Source organism: Semicossyphus pulcher, unplaced genomic scaffold (assembly GCF_022749685.1).
Source record: "Semicossyphus pulcher isolate SPU_LCO1_2020_fin unplaced genomic scaffold, fSemPul1.0.p SCAF_3, whole genome shotgun sequence".
NCBI classification, from domain to species: domain Eukaryota; kingdom Metazoa; phylum Chordata; class Actinopteri; order Labriformes; family Labridae; genus Semicossyphus; species Semicossyphus pulcher.
Genome location: NW_027211704.1, coordinates 6,762,352 through 6,782,747, shown reverse-complemented (window position 1 = coordinate 6,782,747; position 20,396 = coordinate 6,762,352). Strand labels below are relative to the sequence as shown.

At 43.7% G+C, this 20,396-nt stretch overlaps 1 protein-coding gene across 2 annotated transcripts in view; it reads left to right on the top strand.

Moving 5' to 3' along the window:
* Window positions 1-20,396, top strand: part of arhgef10la (Rho guanine nucleotide exchange factor (GEF) 10-like a) — a 141,533-nt gene that overhangs the window by 43,910 nt on the left and 77,227 nt on the right. For both annotated transcript variants that reach the window (XM_069677824.1, XM_069677823.1), the window contains 4 exons: window positions 172-317; window positions 2,048-2,220; window positions 7,793-7,908; window positions 9,298-9,425. In XM_069677824.1, the coding sequence (XP_069533925.1) occupies window positions 172-317; window positions 2,048-2,220; window positions 7,793-7,908; window positions 9,298-9,425 (563 nt within the window). The remainder of the gene's footprint in view (window positions 1-171; window positions 318-2,047; window positions 2,221-7,792; window positions 7,909-9,297; window positions 9,426-20,396) is intronic.

The window sequence follows — 20,396 nt, the reverse complement described above, 5'->3', positions numbered from 1 at the left end:
CACATTACATGACATTCAGCAGCATGAATGTGTTGCTAATCCCCGATGAGACATCTGTTCCTCCAAGCCTGACTTCTGCGTCCTCCAGGCGTTGGATGCCTGGAGGACTGGCCCCCTTTGTGAAGCTGTCTCCTCCTCTGCCTCTGATCTGACTGCTGTGTCCCCTTTTAGCAACTCAACTCGGAGCAGGGGTCGCTGGTCCTCTGCGAGACGCTTACTGAGACCGTGTACGGCGAGCGGGGACAAGTCATAAAGTCGAAGGAGAGAAAGGTCTTCCTCTTTGATGATGTGCTCATCTGTGCCAACATAAATGTCAAGTAAGTCCCTGTTGACGCTGAATGTCCTTGCCATCAAAAAACTTTGTTAATGTGTTCAGAATTTGTACTTCCAGCATGAAGTTGTGTGTAAGTTTTAAAGGAGAGTCTGTTAAAACTGCACAGTGAGGAGAAATTGCTATTAGGTGGCACAGGGCTCTAATGGGTGCCCTAGGTTCTGCAAGGATATTTTGGCAAACTGCATAGCAAAGAGAAATAGCTGCGAGGGGTTTTGAGCAATATCTTGGGTTGCAGGAGCTTTATCAGCGTTAAACAAATGGTAGAATGCCTAACTACAGCTACAGGAGGCCCAGATAACTGACATAAAACATTTTTTGGTTCCTTTCCAATTTATCTTATGTGACAGCGCCATTGATCACATCTCTCCCTCTCTTCCCCCCTCTTTCTCTCTCTCGAGGAGTAAAGCGGAAAGGGATTTTGTATATTTTGCAAAAGCTCCTGTCAAAGATGTCGCTAAAAGCCCCACTTCCTCTTCAGCCTTCAAAGTAATTATCACTCCACGTCTCATTCAACTCGAGTGTCCCAGAGTTGACTTTGTCTGCCCCGCAGGATCTCGACAAACCGATCACATTGTTGATTGTCGGCGTGATTACAGGAATACATGAATAGCAATGAACTCCTCCTCACAGCCAGGGGTACAATTTTGGCGGGGAACATGGGTGATCATACAGATTCTAATTCCCTCTCCCGAGTCTTCTTCGTGACATTTCAAAGAGAATCTCCTCCTATGAGGAGCTGGATGTAGTGCTGCTGGCAGAATGTGGGTAGGGAGGGAATTTTTCTCAGGTTGTCTTCTTTCCATTCTCCATCCTCTTATTTTAGCCCATTCACTTTCTTTTTAAGAAGTAGAAAAAAAAGTGAAGTCCCAAGGGGCTGGACATTTACATGTCAAACCTGTAAATCTAGTCTGTTTAGGGCCTGTGTCCACTAACGCTGGCAGCGCCTATTTGCAGTGCAGTTCAGCGTTTTCGGTGCTCAGTGTCCTCAGCGCAAAAACGCCCTCAGCCTCAGCTTTTTCCTGACTCTGTGCTCATCGCACCCTCAGTTAACATTGGTTTAACTTTTGTGAACACCGCCGCACTCATTAATGTCGCTTCTCCATCACCGACCAATCAAAATCAAGAAGGGGCGGATATTCTGATATCAACTTCGTTTTCTAATTTCCTTGAATTAAAGCAAATGTTAAGCACACAGAGTAATTTAAAACAGACTTAACGGTCACTACCAAGGGAAGCGGAAGTGCCGCCAGACATCTTACGTATCCTAGCAACAGTAAGCGCCGGTGAGAAGCGCTCTGAAATTGAGGTTGTGGGCGCTGCCAGCACAAAAAACACAAGGCCTTAATGTGTTAACAATGCACCTTTTTAATCTTAGTAGTAGGTTGTTACTTTAAAAAACACAAATGTGCATTTAAAGTCCCTCCGCTTATTATAGCCGGGAGAAACGTTTTTAAGAAAATATGCAGAACAGCTCAACAGATATATCTACTGTAATGGCTTACTCGTAAAAATGAGGATCTACTAATACTCAATTAATTTAATTATCTAAAAACTTAGGTTGTTTCATTAAACACAATATTTTACTTGACATATTTTTTATTCATTTTGACTCTTAAATGGAAAAGCACTTGACTGAGGTTGTAAACACATTTGGGCCATGCTCCGCTAATAGAAAATGTCTGGTTTAATATTTCTTCATCTCGTCTCGATCAGGGGGCCTCCAGACATCAGCAGCCTGGTCCCTGTCGGCCCCAAGTACACCATGAAGTGGAGCGCCCCCTTACAGCAGGTGCAGGTAGTGGAGGTGGGGCAGGAAGCCTCTCAGAGCAAAGACACCTTCTTCCAACCAAGCGGAGCCAGACGGCCGAGCAGCGTCTGCACATCAGGTAAAAATGCCGAGCGGTTCCATCTCATTCCTTTCCCGCCTATGTCATCCTCTGTTTAATCTCATCACTTGAACTGACTTTTAGTCTCAGCCCCTCACTCTGACTCAGCACAGCTAATCTGTTTCTCTTCTCGAGTGTCCCATGGAGGGCCGGAGATGCATCCGCGCTGCTTGTCAGTCTGATTGAGGATGTGTTTGTGAGGAGGATAGTGATGACGGTCACTTGTTCCCATCCGCCTCGGGCGTTTTATCTTGGAGAGAGACGTGGCGGTAGAGAGAGCCCCCCCTCTCTGCGACAGCATCCCCACAGTCTCATTTCACTCTCTGATAGACCACAAACACATCTCGAGTGGAGTCATCAATCTGCAGAGATTATTCCCTCCCTTTCTAGGCCCAATTAGAGAGCCAGTAGCAGTAGATAGGAATCACTGGTTGAAACACTCGTTCTCCCAGCACCCCTCGCTAAACTCTGGTGTATACAGAGCTTGACGAGATCCCTGATAAATGCACCATGGGAGCAGAGGAGATACAAAGCCTTATCAGGATGTAATGGTACAGGCTTTTTGAACGCTGCAGCTCCATGACTTAAATATTAATGGTGCCTTCTTCAGAGATACTCGTGTCATCCTTGGCAAGCAGCTACGGTTTGGAGAGCAGGTTTAGATTCTCAATGGGTTTAGTTTCTTTTTTGTTCAGGTACTGTATACTCACAACTTTTACTGCAAGGCTCCGGGATCATTTAAGGTTAGATCTCAATGCAGCTTTTTCTCCTGCTTTCCCTGCGTCGAACTCCGCATTGTTGTGCCTTACAGAGGCTGCCGGATTCTGACTCTGACATCCCCTCCTCTTTATTTTCACCTTTTCCGACACACTGCGGTCACCTTAATCATGTCTATCCAGAAAACCTCCCCGAACATCTGCAGGGCTGTTCTCCAAAATTTCCATTCAGACAGGCTGTCCCATCTATTTATAGTTTCATCCCCTGTGATGTCATTCAGTGGGGTGTCTAGTCTGAATCCTGCGCTCCTTCAGCATGGCTCAAAGAGGAGTCATTATTCATCTTCTGCAGACCCTGGCGTCGCTCTTTATTGAAGAAAGCTGGCCTTTAGGGTAAAACGCGGGCCCGTCTTTCTTACTCCTCCTCTTTGTGTCAGCCGTTCTCCCTGCTGGGCTGTTTCTCTTCCTGTCTGTCCTATCTACACACAGTAAGAAGATACCAATGTAAGTGCTGTGTTTCCCACTCAATGACAGTGCACCTTTGGCTGCGGCAGGGACTTAATTTGTTTCCCTTTTTTTAATTGGTTATTTCTTATTGACCCATTTTGATTCTACTTGTTCTCAATCTCAGAATCCATTGCCAATCACCCTGTGATGATAAAGCCTCTGGGGGCGATGGCTAATCTTTGGGGCTTCCTTTGTAGCCAGCGGTTATTCAGATAAGCAATGTCTGGTCAATGTAGTCTTTGTTTGTAGATCACTAAGCATGCAGATGTCTATTCATAGAGATTAATAAAATGCTAAACCTTTGTCGGACGTTAGCTGATGTGTCCAGTGTTGCATTACGGTTGATGTGTTCTGCCACTTAAAGTGATAATCTTGAAGCCTCTGGCCCGCTGATGAAAGCCTTTGCATCTGCAGTATTACAGACTGGGTGTCTGTGGCGGCTTCCACTGAAAAAATCACAAGCAGCGCCCACTTAGTGACACGTTTTCCATCACCCAGCAGTGGTTGGTCTGCCAGAGAGGGTAGGCGGAGCTAAGCGGCTGCTTTTCCAGTCTCTTCAAGTGTTGCGAGTAAACAGTAATCTACTATGGCTGAACAAACAAAGAAAAGATGGATGACTACAGATACAACTTCAGATGAAGGCAAACGAAAAAAGGAAAGCGACCGTCAGCGAGGGAAATCAAGAGTTCCAACCGGAGCCAACCGTGGACGTCACACATGCGACACTGTCTGGATATCTGGGGAGTGTGCTCGTGCAATTACCGTTTATCACCAAAAAGAACGAAACTGAAATCTTTGAGATTACGACTTTAAGCTCTCTATACGTATTGTTTTCCTGCATTACAACCAAAGCTTGCTAAAACTCTACTCTGATTACAGTCGGAAGCCAGAATGCTTGTGATACCAAATTTAGTCTCTACATTTATGTGTATCTGTTGGTAGAGATTACTTACTTCTCCACCATATTTAAGGCTTTACTTACAAACGACTTTAATCTGCTCCAGTTATCCCCACACACAAACACCTCAGGTCACACCGGCTTGCTCCACTCTGCCTCTTTCTGTTTCTCTCTCCCTGCATGTGTCTGCTCCGCTGACTTTATTCATCAGCAGTATGTTTTATAAAGTTGCCCAAAAAACCTCCTTTCTTCCTTCCTTTTTCATCACAGCAAGTGAGCCGCGTCAAGGAGGCTTGTAGTTATGAATGAAACCCATCAACGTGATCAAAACCATCCTGGTGCACTTACAGGCTTTTACAAATCAATGACACAAGTTGGCCTAAACAGAGCGACACAATCACTGCATTTACAGGAGGGAGGTTATCCCCGAAGACGTCTCCCTCTCTCTCTCTCTGAAGAGCATGAGATTGTCAGAGGATCTGAGATTAATCAAAAAGGCAAACTTTTTCTTCGAACAAAAGAAGCCTCTCAGATGAAACGTCTTCAAGAACTTGGTCCGATTGCTTTTTTTTTGGATTAAATTTAGGTCTACCTTGAGATGGATGACCAAAACTCTTCACAGACTTTGCTTTAGTGCCTTCTTCAAACTGCAGATTACGGACCACAAGTTAATGGATCACGCATGGTGTTCCAGTTGTTTACTCTGACACTGGTCCACCTTTATCCTGCCCCCATTACCCCTCCCCTCGTGCTGCTTCTCTTTTGACCCCCGCTCAGGAGAGCAGGTTTTTTTTGTCGGAAGTGTACCGTTGGGCTTTGGCTGTGGATCAGAGTAGGGTTTTGATGCAGGTGAGGAAGCTGCATTGTCTTTAAATCCACTGGCTAGCGTCACTGGCACAGCGGCTCAGTGCTAGATTGCTGACTTACTCGAGAGAAACCAGGGATGCACCCCTCTGGGCTCTGGCCTTTTCCCCACACCGGTGAGCTACGTGCCTGGCGGCCGGTGTGGATATCCATGTCTGGGTGTGAAAACCATATCCTGCCTCACCAATGGGATTACGCTGGATTACAACTCAGCACATTCACCTCTCGGGCTGCAGCCAACAGCAGGCCCCAGAGGACTCAACAGACCCGTACAGGGGTCCGTGCAATCCCTCTGCAGAGGACAAGAAGACATTGTTCTTGCAGCCTGCAGCTCGCAGCGTTTTATATTCAGATGTCTCACCTATTGATTTCTATGCACAGATGACAGATGTCACTGGCAGCCTCTGACAAAGATCCCATTAAACCCCAAAAGCTACAGTGGAGCTCTTTAAACCAACAATCCCAGCCCATCCCCCTCTTCTTCTCCATCTCCCTGTCTTCTCCCAGCTTAACCCTCGCTCCATTTGTGCACATGGATAGACAAAGGCGGCAGGTCCTTAGAGGAGCACGCCTCACTAAGCCCGCCTACCTGCAGCTCAGCTCCCCTGTTACTGTTTTATGTGGTAGCGGTGACAGTGCAGGACAGTTCCACAGCAAAATCTACCTGCAGAATTTAATTAGGCGCTTCTCATACAGCCTGCTGGGAAGATGTGGGCTAGGGGGAGCTGGGACAGAGGATGGCAGACAGGAGGAGACACAGCTATCGATTCACAGCAGTAGCAGAGAGAGACTTTGAAGGTAGCGCGCCTCCAATCGATGCTGAATTTTGCGTCTAATGAGACACCTGCATTCCTTTTGGCCGGCGAAAGGGCATCATAGCTCCAAATAACAGTTTCTCCATCTGATTGTTTTTACTCATAAATTCGGCCTCTGTGGTTCAACAAATAATGAAGATCGATCCTGTCAACATCGAACCTCTTTTATTAGAGCCACTGAAGTTTCAGCAAAAGCAACTTTTCTTTCTCTTTTCCTTCTTCTGCACTTTCACTAATTCTCAGAGGCAATATCTCTTTCTTCTCTTTTCTCTGGAGGACATTATAACCTTGAACCTTTATGTATTTACATGACTATATTTGGGTAATTGGCCCATATGCTATTTATGTTTAACGTGTCTTTTGTTGTTTTATACAGAAATGATCAGTTTAAAAGGTCTAAGTCACTGTAGGAATTAACAAGGACACTAATGTTTGAATGCTAACCACAAAGAGCAAGACGAACTGGCAACAGACAAGGAGTGCACAATAGTTAAATACACAGGGGAGGAAGAGTGATAAGGTGCAACTAATGAGACAGGTTAAACCTCGCAAACACAGGGTGTGAAGTTATCTAAAATGAAAGGAGTATACCAAAATAAAACAAGGTTAACATTCATATTTATTACACGGCTGTGTTAAATACTTGATTCTGATTGGTTAATTATGGCATTCCAAGGTCTGTTATTTCTCGATAACAGACCATTGCTATGAAGAACAGACCGTTGCTAGGGATACAGCTCTAATCACACAATCCGGAGGACAAACTTTGATCATATCAATTCGAAAGAAGTCCGTTAAATTTGACATCGGTCTGTTTACAGAGGGAAACAGAAAAGAGACAAAATAGCGGAGAGAATGCAATAAAGATTAAAAGATGCAAAAACTGAAGGCTACGAAAACTGAAGATGGCACATGAAGTAAACATTAAACAGTACACGGGATACGGCGGTGTTTAAAGACGGTGAATGGAAAAGAAAATGTCGACAGACTCTGACAGTGACGAGACAGAAAACCTCAAACCAGGTGCTGCTCTGATTCCTGCGGTCCCGTTCACCGTGTCTTACTTCACCATCAGAGAAAATGTTTCCATTTAATGCGAGTAAGAAACAGCTAGCTTAGCTCGTTTAAAGAAGGCTATAGAGTTAACGGTTGCCATGGACACAGCTTTCATAAACGGAAATATAATAATTTTTAAATGAATAAAACAATTTCCAATTCAATATTTTGTGTCAAATTATTGATTCCATAAGTAGGTAGCCGCATAATAAGCGGATAATTAGTAGTGAGCAGGTTGCTGTAGCGGCCCTGCTCACCCTGTCGGGGACCTGTCTGCGATAACAACCCGCTCACTACACATTATCCCTTACTGATTTGATGATTGAAAGTTATTTGGCAATAATGTAGCAGGTGTCATATGTCAAGATTAGATAAAATAAGATAAAACGTTAAAATCCCAAAGGAAACAACAGTGCCAGATAGCTCCAAAAAATACAGTACAAAGAAAAAAGTCAAAATATGTCAAACATTCACTGGTTCCACTTTCTTAAATACAAGAATTTAATAACTGTCTGTTGAAAACATCTCCTTGTTTTGGACTGATGAGCCAACAAAACAAGCAAAACACAAAACCTTGAGCTTTCCCAGGTTCCCATTAATTTAATATTTTTTGGTTGATTAATAAACTAAGTGAACTTTTTCCCCCTTTTGAATAGGAATATTAAATCTGTCAGTGAGAAGTCAAACTCAGACAGTGCGTGTCGCCCACCTCTTAGGTAAAGCCATCCTTGGTCCACCGAGGCTCTACCAGGAGCTTCAGGAGCTACAACATGACCTTTCTGTCGTGGAGGAGGTCACTCTGCTTGTGGGCACGCTGCAGGGGATGTACCAGGTACGTGTCCCTTCATGCTAACACTTAAAACTGTGGCTGAAGCTTCACAAAGAAACATTGTGTATCATCTATAATGCAACAAAGACTTGTCTCTCAGTGTCCTGAAAAGGTTCTATAGATAACATGTATTATTATTTTATTATTATTGTACAAAACTGCAAAATGACACCAAAGGACACATCTTGGACAGAGGTTTCCTCAGTCCAGCGACTCCACAGGCCGAACCACTGAAGTCACAGTTTGTCACATTTCTGACAGCACTCTCTGGGGTTTCTTTAAAAGCCTCAGTTCAAATTGGCCACTTAAAAAAAAAAACACGCCACAGACTGACCTTCAGATGTGTTTTTTTCTTTCCCCAAAAGCTGCGTTCAGCATCACAAACTGTTAATAAGACAGTTATCTCAAGATTTGACTGACGTATGGAAATACATCTATATATAGCATGGGAAATATGGAATGTATTGGGTAAATTGCAGCTTACCGTACAATCGCTCCTAAGCCCTGAGAGCACCCCAAAGGCAGCAAAGTCAAAATAGAAGTCTGCAAAGTTAATTAAAATTCCCACATTCAGTGCGAACGAAGAGATCAAGTTGTGGATGGTAAAAAGAAACCATTTGGGGAAATCTCTCTTTGCTATTCCTCTTAAAGAAAGTGCAAAAGAAGTCTAAAGATGTTTAAAATGTGATCAAAGAGGCAGCCTCATATGCCTCTTGAATCTTCAATTTCTAACCGCAGGAAGTCTCACATCTAACTCCTCATCAACAGAGCCACAATGGTGGGAAGGAGATGTTCCCTCTGATATAGAAGTGTCAAATTTGCCATGTTGCAAAAAGGAACCGTCAGTGCCCCTCCTGTAGCGTTGGAATCAGGACACTTCCCAGTAGTCTGCCACTAACACATTCGCACTTCCATACACTCCACAGCCAGGGGGGCACACTCCAGCAATCACCAAAGAGCCTCTCAGGCTAATGATAGCACCTTTGCCTCCCTGCACTTAATGAGCACAATGTCCTCAGGAGGAGTGATATTGGCCTGGCACTAAATGACTGATTTTCACTTTCCATCCTGTTATATTATTGTCCAGCGAACAAATAGAAGGAACACTCCTGTGCAGCTCATCGACTTCAGGAAATTGATTTGATTCTATTTGACTTGAGGGACTGGCTTTTACTGTAAAATGGATGCTGGTGTTCAAATATACAATGTTATTTTGGAGGGGAAAAATGTGGATGTGCGCATGTTTGTGTGTAAGAATATAAATATATATGAACACCCACAGTACTCCCCTGTGTTCAGTATGCATGAAATGTGCTTATATCTCAGCTATATGGCCTGCTGTATGCCTCGGCTGAGAAACAAGCTTTAACTGTGTGTGTTTTTCCTTCAAAGAACCTGAACACCACTGTGGCCCAGGACTGGTGTCTGGCTCTGCAGAGGCTTATTCGCATCAAAGAAGAACAGATCCAGAGTGCTAACAAATGTCGCCTACGCCTGCAGGTGCCTGGCAGGCCAGACAAGTGAGTGGTATCTCCCATACAGATGTGCTCCAAGTGAAATGTGCTGTATACGTTTTGGAGCTAAAGGCTTTCCTCGTGGACTAGCTGTCCAAGCCACTAGTCTACTATTTGTTGCATGTGTTTGATATTGACCTATCTAAATGTATATTTATAAAGTGGCTTCATAAAGTGGTTTGAATTCCAGTGCTGGCAAAAAAGGTTACACATTACATTATTAACATTGTGCTGCCTTACAGAGAAACACAGATCTGTACTAATGAGCCTCTAAAATATAGATTTTCCCAGAGCACACATATAGCAGCCCGGCTGTTTACAACAATGCTAACTGCAGACACGGTTATGATTCTGTATGTTTTTGAGCAACAAGCAAGAAGAACATTTTTTGGGGCCTTTGCTGCCTTCAGGGAGAGTGGGGATGACACACAACAAGGGGCCGAGGGTGGGACTGGGATTCCCCTGCTTTACTTCTAACTAACTAGCTACATTAGTAAGGAACAGTGGTGAGTAGCCATGGTAACGTTGCATGAAACAGGCGCTTTATTCACAAAAGCAACAAACACAATGCACAGCCCTTTCCACACAGCTTATTTGGACACTTTCTGCAGCCTATTGTAGCTTTAAAAACCCATGGAAAGCATGCACTTCACCGTGTCCCCGATGCGTTTTCATTCTTTCCTTTAACTCTCACACAGGAGGAACTCACTTCCCACAACAGACATGTCAGGCTATGTCACATGCATACGTTTATTACCTACAAGAAGGTCCTCCTAATAGGCAAAAGCTCGGCCAGCTCAATACACATAGATAAACCCAAGGTCTCTAACAAAGGAGGAACAGTTTCTATTTTTCTGTGACTGACAAAAGAAAAGAAAATTGATCGCCTTATGATACTTTTCTCCACGACTAAGTGTGACATGACTAATGCTTTGTCGACTATTTCAGGGCAGCCTTACCGGTCTGAAAACAACACAACAAAACACAGCGAAGTCTTGCCTTTCAGTGTCGCAGTAAACACAGAAAAGACCACAATAAACGCAACAACACAAAGTAGTACTACGACAGCTGAAAAAGCTTTTAATGAAAATACCAGAAAAATCATGACGTCGGTGGAACCAGCAGGACGGCTAATATTAAAAGACTCTTGGTTACATTTCTGCACTTATCACTTGGTCAACAGGACACCATGACCTTTTGCAAAGTAGAGGTAAAAGAAGAGTTTATTCTGTCGTGAGTAGGTTATTACCTGACTCAAATAATTCATTTTCTTCACCGCTTGGCTGGAATAATGATCAGCCTTCACTCTTTGCTCTAGCCGTCACATTACATTGGACCTTTGGGCATAACTTATTTGAACTGCTCAACTTAGATGCATTATTATTTAATGTTTTCCCTGTCTGTGCTGACAAAACAAATCATCAGTATTTGAGTCGCATTTGCATCCTCTCTATAATTGTATAATTCATCCCCTGTTTGTTCCACAGTCTAAAGTAGTTTTAATATTAGATATTTTAAGATATATACACAAGAGTGATAAATAACATAATGGGCTAAAAAATCTTGTTTTGATGTATATTTATTTATATTTATGATAAGTAATGTTTTTCTTCTTCAGTCCAAACAAAATAGCAGCTATTGCAGTTTCAGCTGAATATAAATGGCTGGTTACCTTTGTCTTCTAAGGATGTTCAAGTGGTTGTCTTAACATGGCAAGGAGAGGACATATGACCAGCTTAGAGTCCTGCACAGAAACTGGGAATAGCAAATAACGGCAGATTATAATGGACCCTATTTCGTGGCTTCTGTTGGGGAAAAGGATAAAAAAAAAAATAATAGAGAAGCTGAAGCCCTGCTGAGAGAGACTAAGCAGGAGAAGGAGCAGAAGAAAGAAAAGAGCGAGAGTGATGATCGACCTCCCCCATGAAAGACTTGGCTTGGTGCCGGCAGGGCAGCAGCAGTCAGAGCAGTGGGCCCTAATGCTTCAGAACCACGGAGAGTCTGACTGTGCCAAGCCAAGCTAAAGTGACAGCTTGAGCAGCGGAGCTGTGCAGATCACTTCTCCCACATCTCCCAGCTTCCTCGACGGCTGTCACACCAGGCCTGCAGGGCCAATCTGCTTACTCAGATGTTTGGTGGAGCCAGATGTCATGCTTACAAGATAGTCCCCAAATTCCCCTTTAAGGGGTACCCTATTTGAGTTCTTGTGATAATGTCATTAGCAACTGAACTGATGAGGAGATTTCCCTCCCCGACATATGTCCAAGGAGTGGTTTTACATTTAAAAGTAAAAGCCCCTGAAAACCCAAAACCCTTCTAACGATGTAATTCAGGGTGTATGTTCATAGAAGTTAGCATCTAAAAATCCTTGGAAGATACTTTCAATTCAAAACCTAAGTATGGTCAGTTAAGTTTCTGATTATTTTAATGATATTGGGTTCGAGTGGAGTGTAGCTACGTAATGATGTTACTAGGTCACACTACAGAGCTAGCATTAAGCATTGTATTTATGGCTTTGAGTGCAAATAGGTGCATCTCAGCTCATGTGTATGCTACTATAATATAGCTAGAAATTAGGGATGCACAATATTATCGGCACGCTATTGGTATCTGCAGATTATGTCCTGAAAATAACATATCAGCATTGGCAGATATGTCATGTGTCAGTTTGCGCGTGCACTGCCTGCACCACGCCTCTTCCGTCAAGCGTGAAGAAGGGTGCAAGATGTCTGGGGAATGGCAGTTTTTGGCCACCACAATAAGAGTAGGCATGATATCAATTCCACTACAGGGGAGACTTGATGTTCTCTCCAATTACGTGGAAAAAAACATGCCTCATATATTGGTATCGAAAAAAATCCAATATCGTGCATCCCTATTTGAAATAATTATTTTCAGATGGCTTTGATTCTGACTCAGAGGAATCACACATAATGTTCAGGGCTGAACTACACATATTGTTACGTACACCTTTGTTTGTGTGCCGAGCCAGGCTGATGTCAATCATCAGCCACACCCACACAGTTTAAAAAATATATATATTTTTATTTTATTGCCACTGTTTCAACCTAAAAGGCAATTAACAGGTTAAAAAAGAAAGAGGTATCGCCTTGAGGCCGGGCCTTACCTGACACACGTATGAGCATGGGCGAGGCAGCCCAGTATAGGGGGAAAACATATGCTGAGCAGTTATACATTGTTACCTACAAGTATTCACAAACATACTAACACTTGCACACCCATACCTATACATATGGTTATACATGCACATACACACGCACATAAATTGACGTGCATAACCACCTATGTAGAGCTACAGAAATTTACATCAAAATGATCCGAAGCATCCAAACTGAAGTCGTTAGTAACTGCTGTCCATCTCCTTCCTAAGCAGGAAGTGTCAGCTGTAGCGGGGCAAACATTGGTCGAGCAAGGGAGGAGTAGGCTTCATCCAATTAAGAGCAATTGTTTTCGCGATCATCAACAAAATGTGCAGTATTTAATGTTGGTGAACAAGTGGTCATGCAATATTTCCAGGAAGAACAACAGCGGGTCCAGGGGAATGTCTGTTTCCAAGATTTTCTCCATCTCTTCTTTGACACTTCTCCAAAATGACTTTATTTTCAGGCAGTCCCAAAATATATGGACATGGTCACCCACCATATCACAGCCTCTCCAGCACTTAATGGTAGAATTGTTTGTAAAAACACAAGCTATTAATGGGGTCCTAAAGAACCTCATTTCACCTGCCAATCAAATAAAAAACTAATCGAGCAGTTTTTTTAATTAGGTTTTCAATAGTTATGAATTTTTTCTTTCAGTCGGATTCTTGTGGATGCCTAATGAGACTCTCAACTATGATATCGTGTTTGCATTTTTACTATCTCAATTAACATTTCCAGAACATTGTAAACATAATAGAGAGAGACCTGTGCCTAAATCGTACCTGGAGATGACCACAGTTGTTGTGAGGTAAAAGATAACAGTGTTGGCTGAAGGAGATAAATCTCTGTAAGGCAAAAAAAGAAAGAGCCAATCCTGGTTGTGTGATAGCAGTCTAATTGAAGCTGGACCTCGGTGTCGGGTGGCTGGACTGGCTTTGAGCCTCCGGGCTGGGGGTGACAGGTGGCACAGCGGGTGCCCAAACCATTCTGACACTACCCAGGGTGCAGCAGTGGCAGATTGCAGGGGAGAGCAGCGGGCAGACCGGCTCTGTCCATCTCCCAAACACAAACACACCCACACAATTGTACAAAAACACACACATAATTTGCTTTTCTCTTGTTGTATTTCTTCATTTTGTTACTGAATTGAGTAACAATCTACAGGGAACGGTAATTCAAGAGTCTCTATTTGCACCTTACATGTATTCATACCTGCTTCCTGCTTTCAGACGCACCTGCACACAAGCAGGCATACATCTCGGACAAAGAAGCACACACATACAGGGGCTGAGACACGAGCACACGTACACCCGAGCCTTTGCTCTGCTGGGGAGAGAGTGGGACCGCAGCAGGGACCCCCTGTACTGAGTTGGTCCCCTCCTGTCTGGCCGCGAGCGACTCTCTGCAGTCAGGCAGCACATCACAGCCTCCACACTGCAAACAGACTGAGGACGTGGAGAGAATCCTGACTGCCGCCTCAAAGGCACCAGCCTACGTGTGACAGCAGTTCATTAACATCCTCTTTCACTGCGTCTGCTGGAGCAACCACAGGCACTGATACATGGGCCATACTGGCAAGCCTAAGATACAGAGTCAAATTTCATACTTAAACCAAATGTGTTTGTTGCTTTATCCTCCATTCCCACGAGCAGGCATGAAGGAACAGTATTGTAAGCCTGGAACCTTGTTTTTTCACTGGCTTTTTTTTCTGATGCTGTGCAGGCTACCTGCAAGGCAAACGACAGACCTTACATTCTCAGTCTAATGACGGATTCGGGCTTCATTTCTAGTTCATCCTGGCTGAGAGTCTTGTCCAAACAGACTCCCGAAGTGGATCCGGAGGGTTCTTATGACCTTTGCTTAGAGTCTGGCCAGCATGTGTATGAGGACATGTGCTCTGGATAGTTGCTGCTTAAATTACAGGAACATTGATTTCTTTCTTACCTCTAATCGCATCTAGCCTTGCAGATAGTTTGAGTTTTATTTGTCCAGACTTTCAGATTTCTATGTCTTAGCTGATTGCGTCCAACCTCATACAGTGAGGGTTAATCAAAATGTAGCTTCAGGTGCTCAAAACACTGACAGATGACAAAAGATTCAGCAGTAACATCTCTTCTCCCTGCTATGCTTCTTTGTTTCTTTTTAACTGACTGGTAAAGGGAACACTCAGACTCCTGTGTCCCAGTCTGATCTCACAAAGATCGACTCTGTCTTCTTGTCTAACTCTCAGTGAGAAATGAAAGTGTACTTCTGCAGATGGAAGAGTGTTTCTATAACATCTGTCACATTCTTGAGCTGCAGTCTATAATGGTAGGTGAATTGCACTCCACCTCTGCACCTATCCGAACCGCTGCTGTGTTCAGCCTTAATCCAGAGACACCTTGCTGTTGTGTTTCTACTTGTCTTCACATTCAGACATTTAGCCACTTATCTGGTGCAGTGTAGCCAACTGTTAAATTCATCTTCATTTAGAAGGCTTTTGGTGTATGGTAAAGATTCCCAGCTTATACCGTTTACTTCACAAAGTCCCATGTGGTTGGTTTAACCCTGGGCTGCACGGTGGTGCAGTGGTCAGCGCTGTCGCCTCTCAGCTAGAAGGTTCCTAGTTCGAACCCCGGTCTGGACAAAGTGGGCCTTTCTGTGTGGAGTTTGCATGTTCTCCCTCGTGCATGTGTGGGTTCCCTCCGGGTACTCTGGCTTCCTCCCACAGTCCAAAGACATGTCCAAAGACATGCTAATTAGGTTAACTGGTGACCCTAAAATTCTCTGTGGGTGTGAGTGTGAGCGTGAAAGGTTGTCAGTCTCCATGTGTCAGCCCTGTGATTGACTGGCGATCAGGCCAGGGTGTACCCCGCCTCTCGTACAATGACAGCTTGGATTGGCTCCAGCCCCCCATGACACTGAACAGGATAAGCAGTATAGAGAATGGATGGATGGATGGTTTAACCCTACTGACAAATTGCTAAATGCATTGCTAAATTCCAATGTACCATTCCACTTACAATTCCCATTTCTTTCACTAGTATTAGCAAAGTGTCATGCTCCGGCTCTCCCGTATTATTTATCCAATATGTCTTGTAATCAGTGAAAAATCACAGATAAGAAGGGTTGTATTGGGGCGCAAGCTCTGCTCAGTTTTTAGAGCAGGCCCCCCATGTAAAGAGGCTACAGTCCTCGTGGCACTGATCGCAGGTTCGACTCCCGGTCTGCCGATCATTTGGTGCATGTCATCCCCCACTCTCTACTTATATTTCCTGTCTCTCTTCAGCTGTCCTATAAATAAAGGTAAAGCCAAAAAAAAGAGAAATAAAGGTTGTATTAAGATGTTTCTAATTCCCTTATCTGTATTGTTTTTACATCATTTTCCATTTTGGCTACCAAAAATGTACTTAGGCCAGCAAATGTAGGGGCTTGACAGCCTGCAGGACCAGTGCTGAGCAATATAAGCGTCTACCCCTGCTCTTGACTATCATTTCCACTCGACTCCATTGGAAAGGTAGTTGAACAAGATTAATGTGAGGTGCTACATTAAACTTGTTCTTAATGTGAACATAATAAGAAAGAAATTCTACACAAACACAAGGTCACGACATCTTCAGTACCAGTACTGCAGCAGGCACTTAAAATAAATTTAACCATAACAACAATAATGTAGATTTGTACAAGCTCTGGTGTAGCTCAAGGACTCAACAGAGATGTAAACAGTATGAAGGTACAGACCTGAGTCTTGTACACATGGTGACAACCCGGTATTAAGTCGTGGACAACAGTATGAAAGGCCAACCCAGATTGAATACATGTTCATTATCCTGCAACATACACGGGGAAATTGTGTTAAAGTGCTCCAAGTGACTCAGCCAGTGACAGCATATAGTTAGTTGTTGAGGAAAGATTGCGGGGGTACAACATACAACTGTTTGGTGCTCAGTAAACAGCCTTTCTGTTATAGGACGAGTTGTCAGGATATGGCAGTCCAAACATGCATTCAGACTAAACAAACTTTTTTAGTGCACCAACATATGTGTCACACATGTCACAACACAACAGCCGGTCTACTGACTGTACACATACTGTGTGAGCTGTCACACTTACATTACCGAAAAAAGCACCAAATATCCTGCACGTCAGCGTATTTAACAGCGGAACAGCTTCTTATGTTGGTCTGAAGTTAACGTTCACAGATGTGGAATCTTCAATGGCTGTGGTGTTTGTTTTAGTTACCTTTCCTCTCGCCGTTCCTCCTCTACTCTGCTTATCTGGAACAGATCAGCTGCAGGAGCCATATTTGTCAACAGAGCTGTCAATCATCCGTTTTACAGCATCAAATAAAAATACTCTTGTCAGAAACTCTTGGACGTAAATCAGCATGATAAGAACTAACTATAATGACAGAAACCATGTTTGAGAAAAATGTATTTGACGTGTATTTTGATTTAATAGTTTGACTCATGTCCCATCTGTTAACATGGAGGAGGCGGGCTTTATGACCTATACTGCAGCCAGTCAGCAGGGGGCGAGAGAGAGGTTCTGGCTTCACTTTTAGGGAGCTGTCATGTCGTCCATGTTTTTATACAGTCTGTGATTCATACTAAGTAGCTTCCCATAGCTAAGTGATTAAAAAGATCTACATATTATGGGTGGAAAAATACTGATTGCTGACATTTTGCCAGCTTTGGCTGACATTACACTCTCCACTAGCACTGAACTGTTATTGATGTTTGTTATAATCACATGATAATTATCCTGGATCAGCTGACTTTTGGGCTCTGATAAATAACGGATTTGGATTGGTGTATTGATTAGTGTACTAGCCGATAGCCCCCACATTTAGGAGGTAGCAGAGGCCTATACTATCCCCGATACTGGTATCAGTATTGGGACGACTCTTTTGTGCCACCTACAGAGAATCCTACGTCTGTTTTTATACAACCCTGTCCCTCCTTGAATCACATTCAGTCTAAACCCATTGCAAGTCCATCTCCTGTTATTTTTTCCTGTGAGTGATTGCCAAGTCCACCCAGAACTAGCTCAACAAACTCTCGAGGGGACACTGCACTGTCACCTTTAACTCACTCTACTATTTGCAGAGCAGACTTTCCGTGTGACTGTTTGTGACTCTGGAGGGTGGAGGTGAACTGAAGGATGGGTGCATGACAGACTGCCACTCAGCACTCACTCCTACATCTGTCCCGTCCTTGTGCATTAGTGTCACACGTGTGCCTCGGCACTGACCTGCTCCCATAAATCAGCCGGGCCAAGTCCTCGCTCCGCTCCCCTCGCCGCACTCTGCCCTCTTTCCTCTCCCCTCCCTTTTTTTTTTGACTCGCTTTACATCTCAGCTCTCCTCATCTCCCCTCTGCCGGCATACCCGAGTCTAGTTCTCCATTCAGGCAGTGCAGCACACCTGCACTGCGGCTGTCAATCAGCAGGCGGGGGGGAGGAATCGGAGGCTGCTTTCAGTTTAGCATGTCTGAGGCCGTGTGGGCATGAAGTGTTACCGCAGGAATCCAACCAAGTGAGTAGTTGTATTCGCGTCACACGCTGTCTCCCCTTCTGTCTTCGGCAAATTGCCTCTGCTATATTTAAGCTGCGAATGGTATGAATTACACCTCTTTGCGATAGCTCCACTTTTTCAACATGTCAAGCAAGTTTGAGATCTTACTCACTTTATTCTTTTCCTGTCTGCAATATCTTGCTCTCTTCTTTGTGTGTGCTTCCCGCTCTGCCATTTTCTCCCTTCCTCTATGAGATGAAAATGAATTTGCAGCGGGCAGCAGCAGGTATGACAGAAGCAGAATTTCAGGCTGCACTCTGTTCTTCACTCTATTACCTTCTAATGATGTCTGAATGTGAAATTGTCTTCCTTCTGTGTGCCAAAGAGCCCAACCCCCGACCCTTTTTTCCTGAGCTCTCTTGCACTCTCCTTTTTCTTTCTTTCATCGCCTCCGAATCACTGTGGAATAGTTGTACAGGTGACTGAAGCAAGGCCATTATTTTGGAACGCTGCTTAGTGCTTTAAGAAGACATCTCATCCTCTGCCAGACAGCTTATTTGTAGTTCCAATAAAGGCTGATCAATCAGGACAACAGAGTGCTCCTGTCAATGGCTGACTCATTGCTAACTCAGGGCCGATGCTGCCAGTCTCACTTTAGACTGCTCTGCATTAAGAAGTTATTTTATTCTAGTTGACAGGAGAGAGGGAGTCAAATATTTGCACTCAGGCACGGCAAGTGGTCTAACAGGCTGACAAAAAAATGACAAAGTACTTGCTGAAGGAGGCTATATGTTGAGGTGTACATTTACAAATGAGAGATGTGTAGGGCGGCCCTAAAATAGTCAACCAAGTGTTCTTGGAGGACAGGTGTCTTAGTTGACGAAGTTCTCATTGATTATTAGTAGCAGAAAACAAAATAAAGCTTGAAATCCTTTTGAAACCATGCTTTGTCTCTTGTCTGTTTGTCTCAGACATATTTGTTGAGTTACCATCCAGGTATTCTTATTTAAGGAAGCCGGGCCTTGTGGGTGACGTATGCTTGTGCCACAATGGGTTTGTTATGGGAAGTGAGTCTCTTCTGTGGACTGAGGGCAGTGCATCAACAGAAAGTATCCAAATAAGCTCAGGTCCAAGGTGAGCAGTTATGAAAAGGACAAATTATTTTGGTTTGCTCCACTGAATGGAAAAAGGACCTGTTTATACAAAACTTTTACAGAGTTTCACAACCATTGTTCTCTTACTTTAGCTAGTTAGTTAGTTAGCTAGTTGGCAGCTGTAAGCTGGGCTAAAGCTAACTGAATCAGCCCAGAGAAACCAGAAGCCCCACTACATTAGTTAAACAGCCAACTGAACCAGCCTAAAGAGACCAGAAGTCCCACCACATTAGCTAATTAGCAGCTACAAGCCAGGCTAAAGTTATCTGAATCCGCCTAAAGAGACCAGAAGTCCCACCGCTTTAGCTAGGTAGCAGCTACAAGCCAGGCTAAAGTTATCTGAATCAGCCTAAAGAGACCAGAAGTCCCACCTCATTAGCTAGTTAGCAGCTCTGAGCCAGGCTAAAGCTAATTGAATCAGCCTAAAGAAAGAAAATGGTCTCCCAATTACATTAAGCAGTTAGCAGCTACAAGCCAGGCTAAGGTTAACTGAACCAGCTTAAAAAAAAGGTTTCTCATCCACATTACATTAGCTAGTTTGCAGATATGGTCCAGCCTGAAGAGACCAGAGGCCCCATGACATTAGCTAATTAGCAGCTACGTATAAGCCAGGCTAAAGCTCACTGAATCAACTTAAAGAAACCGGAGGTCCTATGACATTACCTAGTTAGCAGCTACGAGCCAGGCTAAAGCTAACTGAATCAGCCTATAGAAAACATAGGTCTCTAAATAGGCTAAAGCTATTTGAATGAGGTACTACTGTGTTGAAAAAGAAAAAACAAATGTCCAGTAACTGTAATGTAGCACATTTTTAACATTACTTATCACATTCTTCTTAACCCTTAGAATTAGAAGTACTCTCCGAAGCCCCAAAACTATATATTTAGATAATTAAAGTTGTATCAAAAGCATGCTAAGTAAGAACAGTCGACTTATAATTTTACTCCTAACTCCTGGTCTACAAGGAAAACCTTCAGTCCGGGTCTACCTAACACTTAACAAAACATTTGCAGGAGTCAGTCTGTCTTGTGTCTATTAACAGACATTTGTTAGTTTTAAGTGATGTCTCTGAGTTTAGCCCACAAAGAGAAAATCCTCTCTAAAACACTCGGCTCTGGGAGAGGCCTTGCATTGTGGGGCCCATTTCAGTATTGACTTTTGCTAT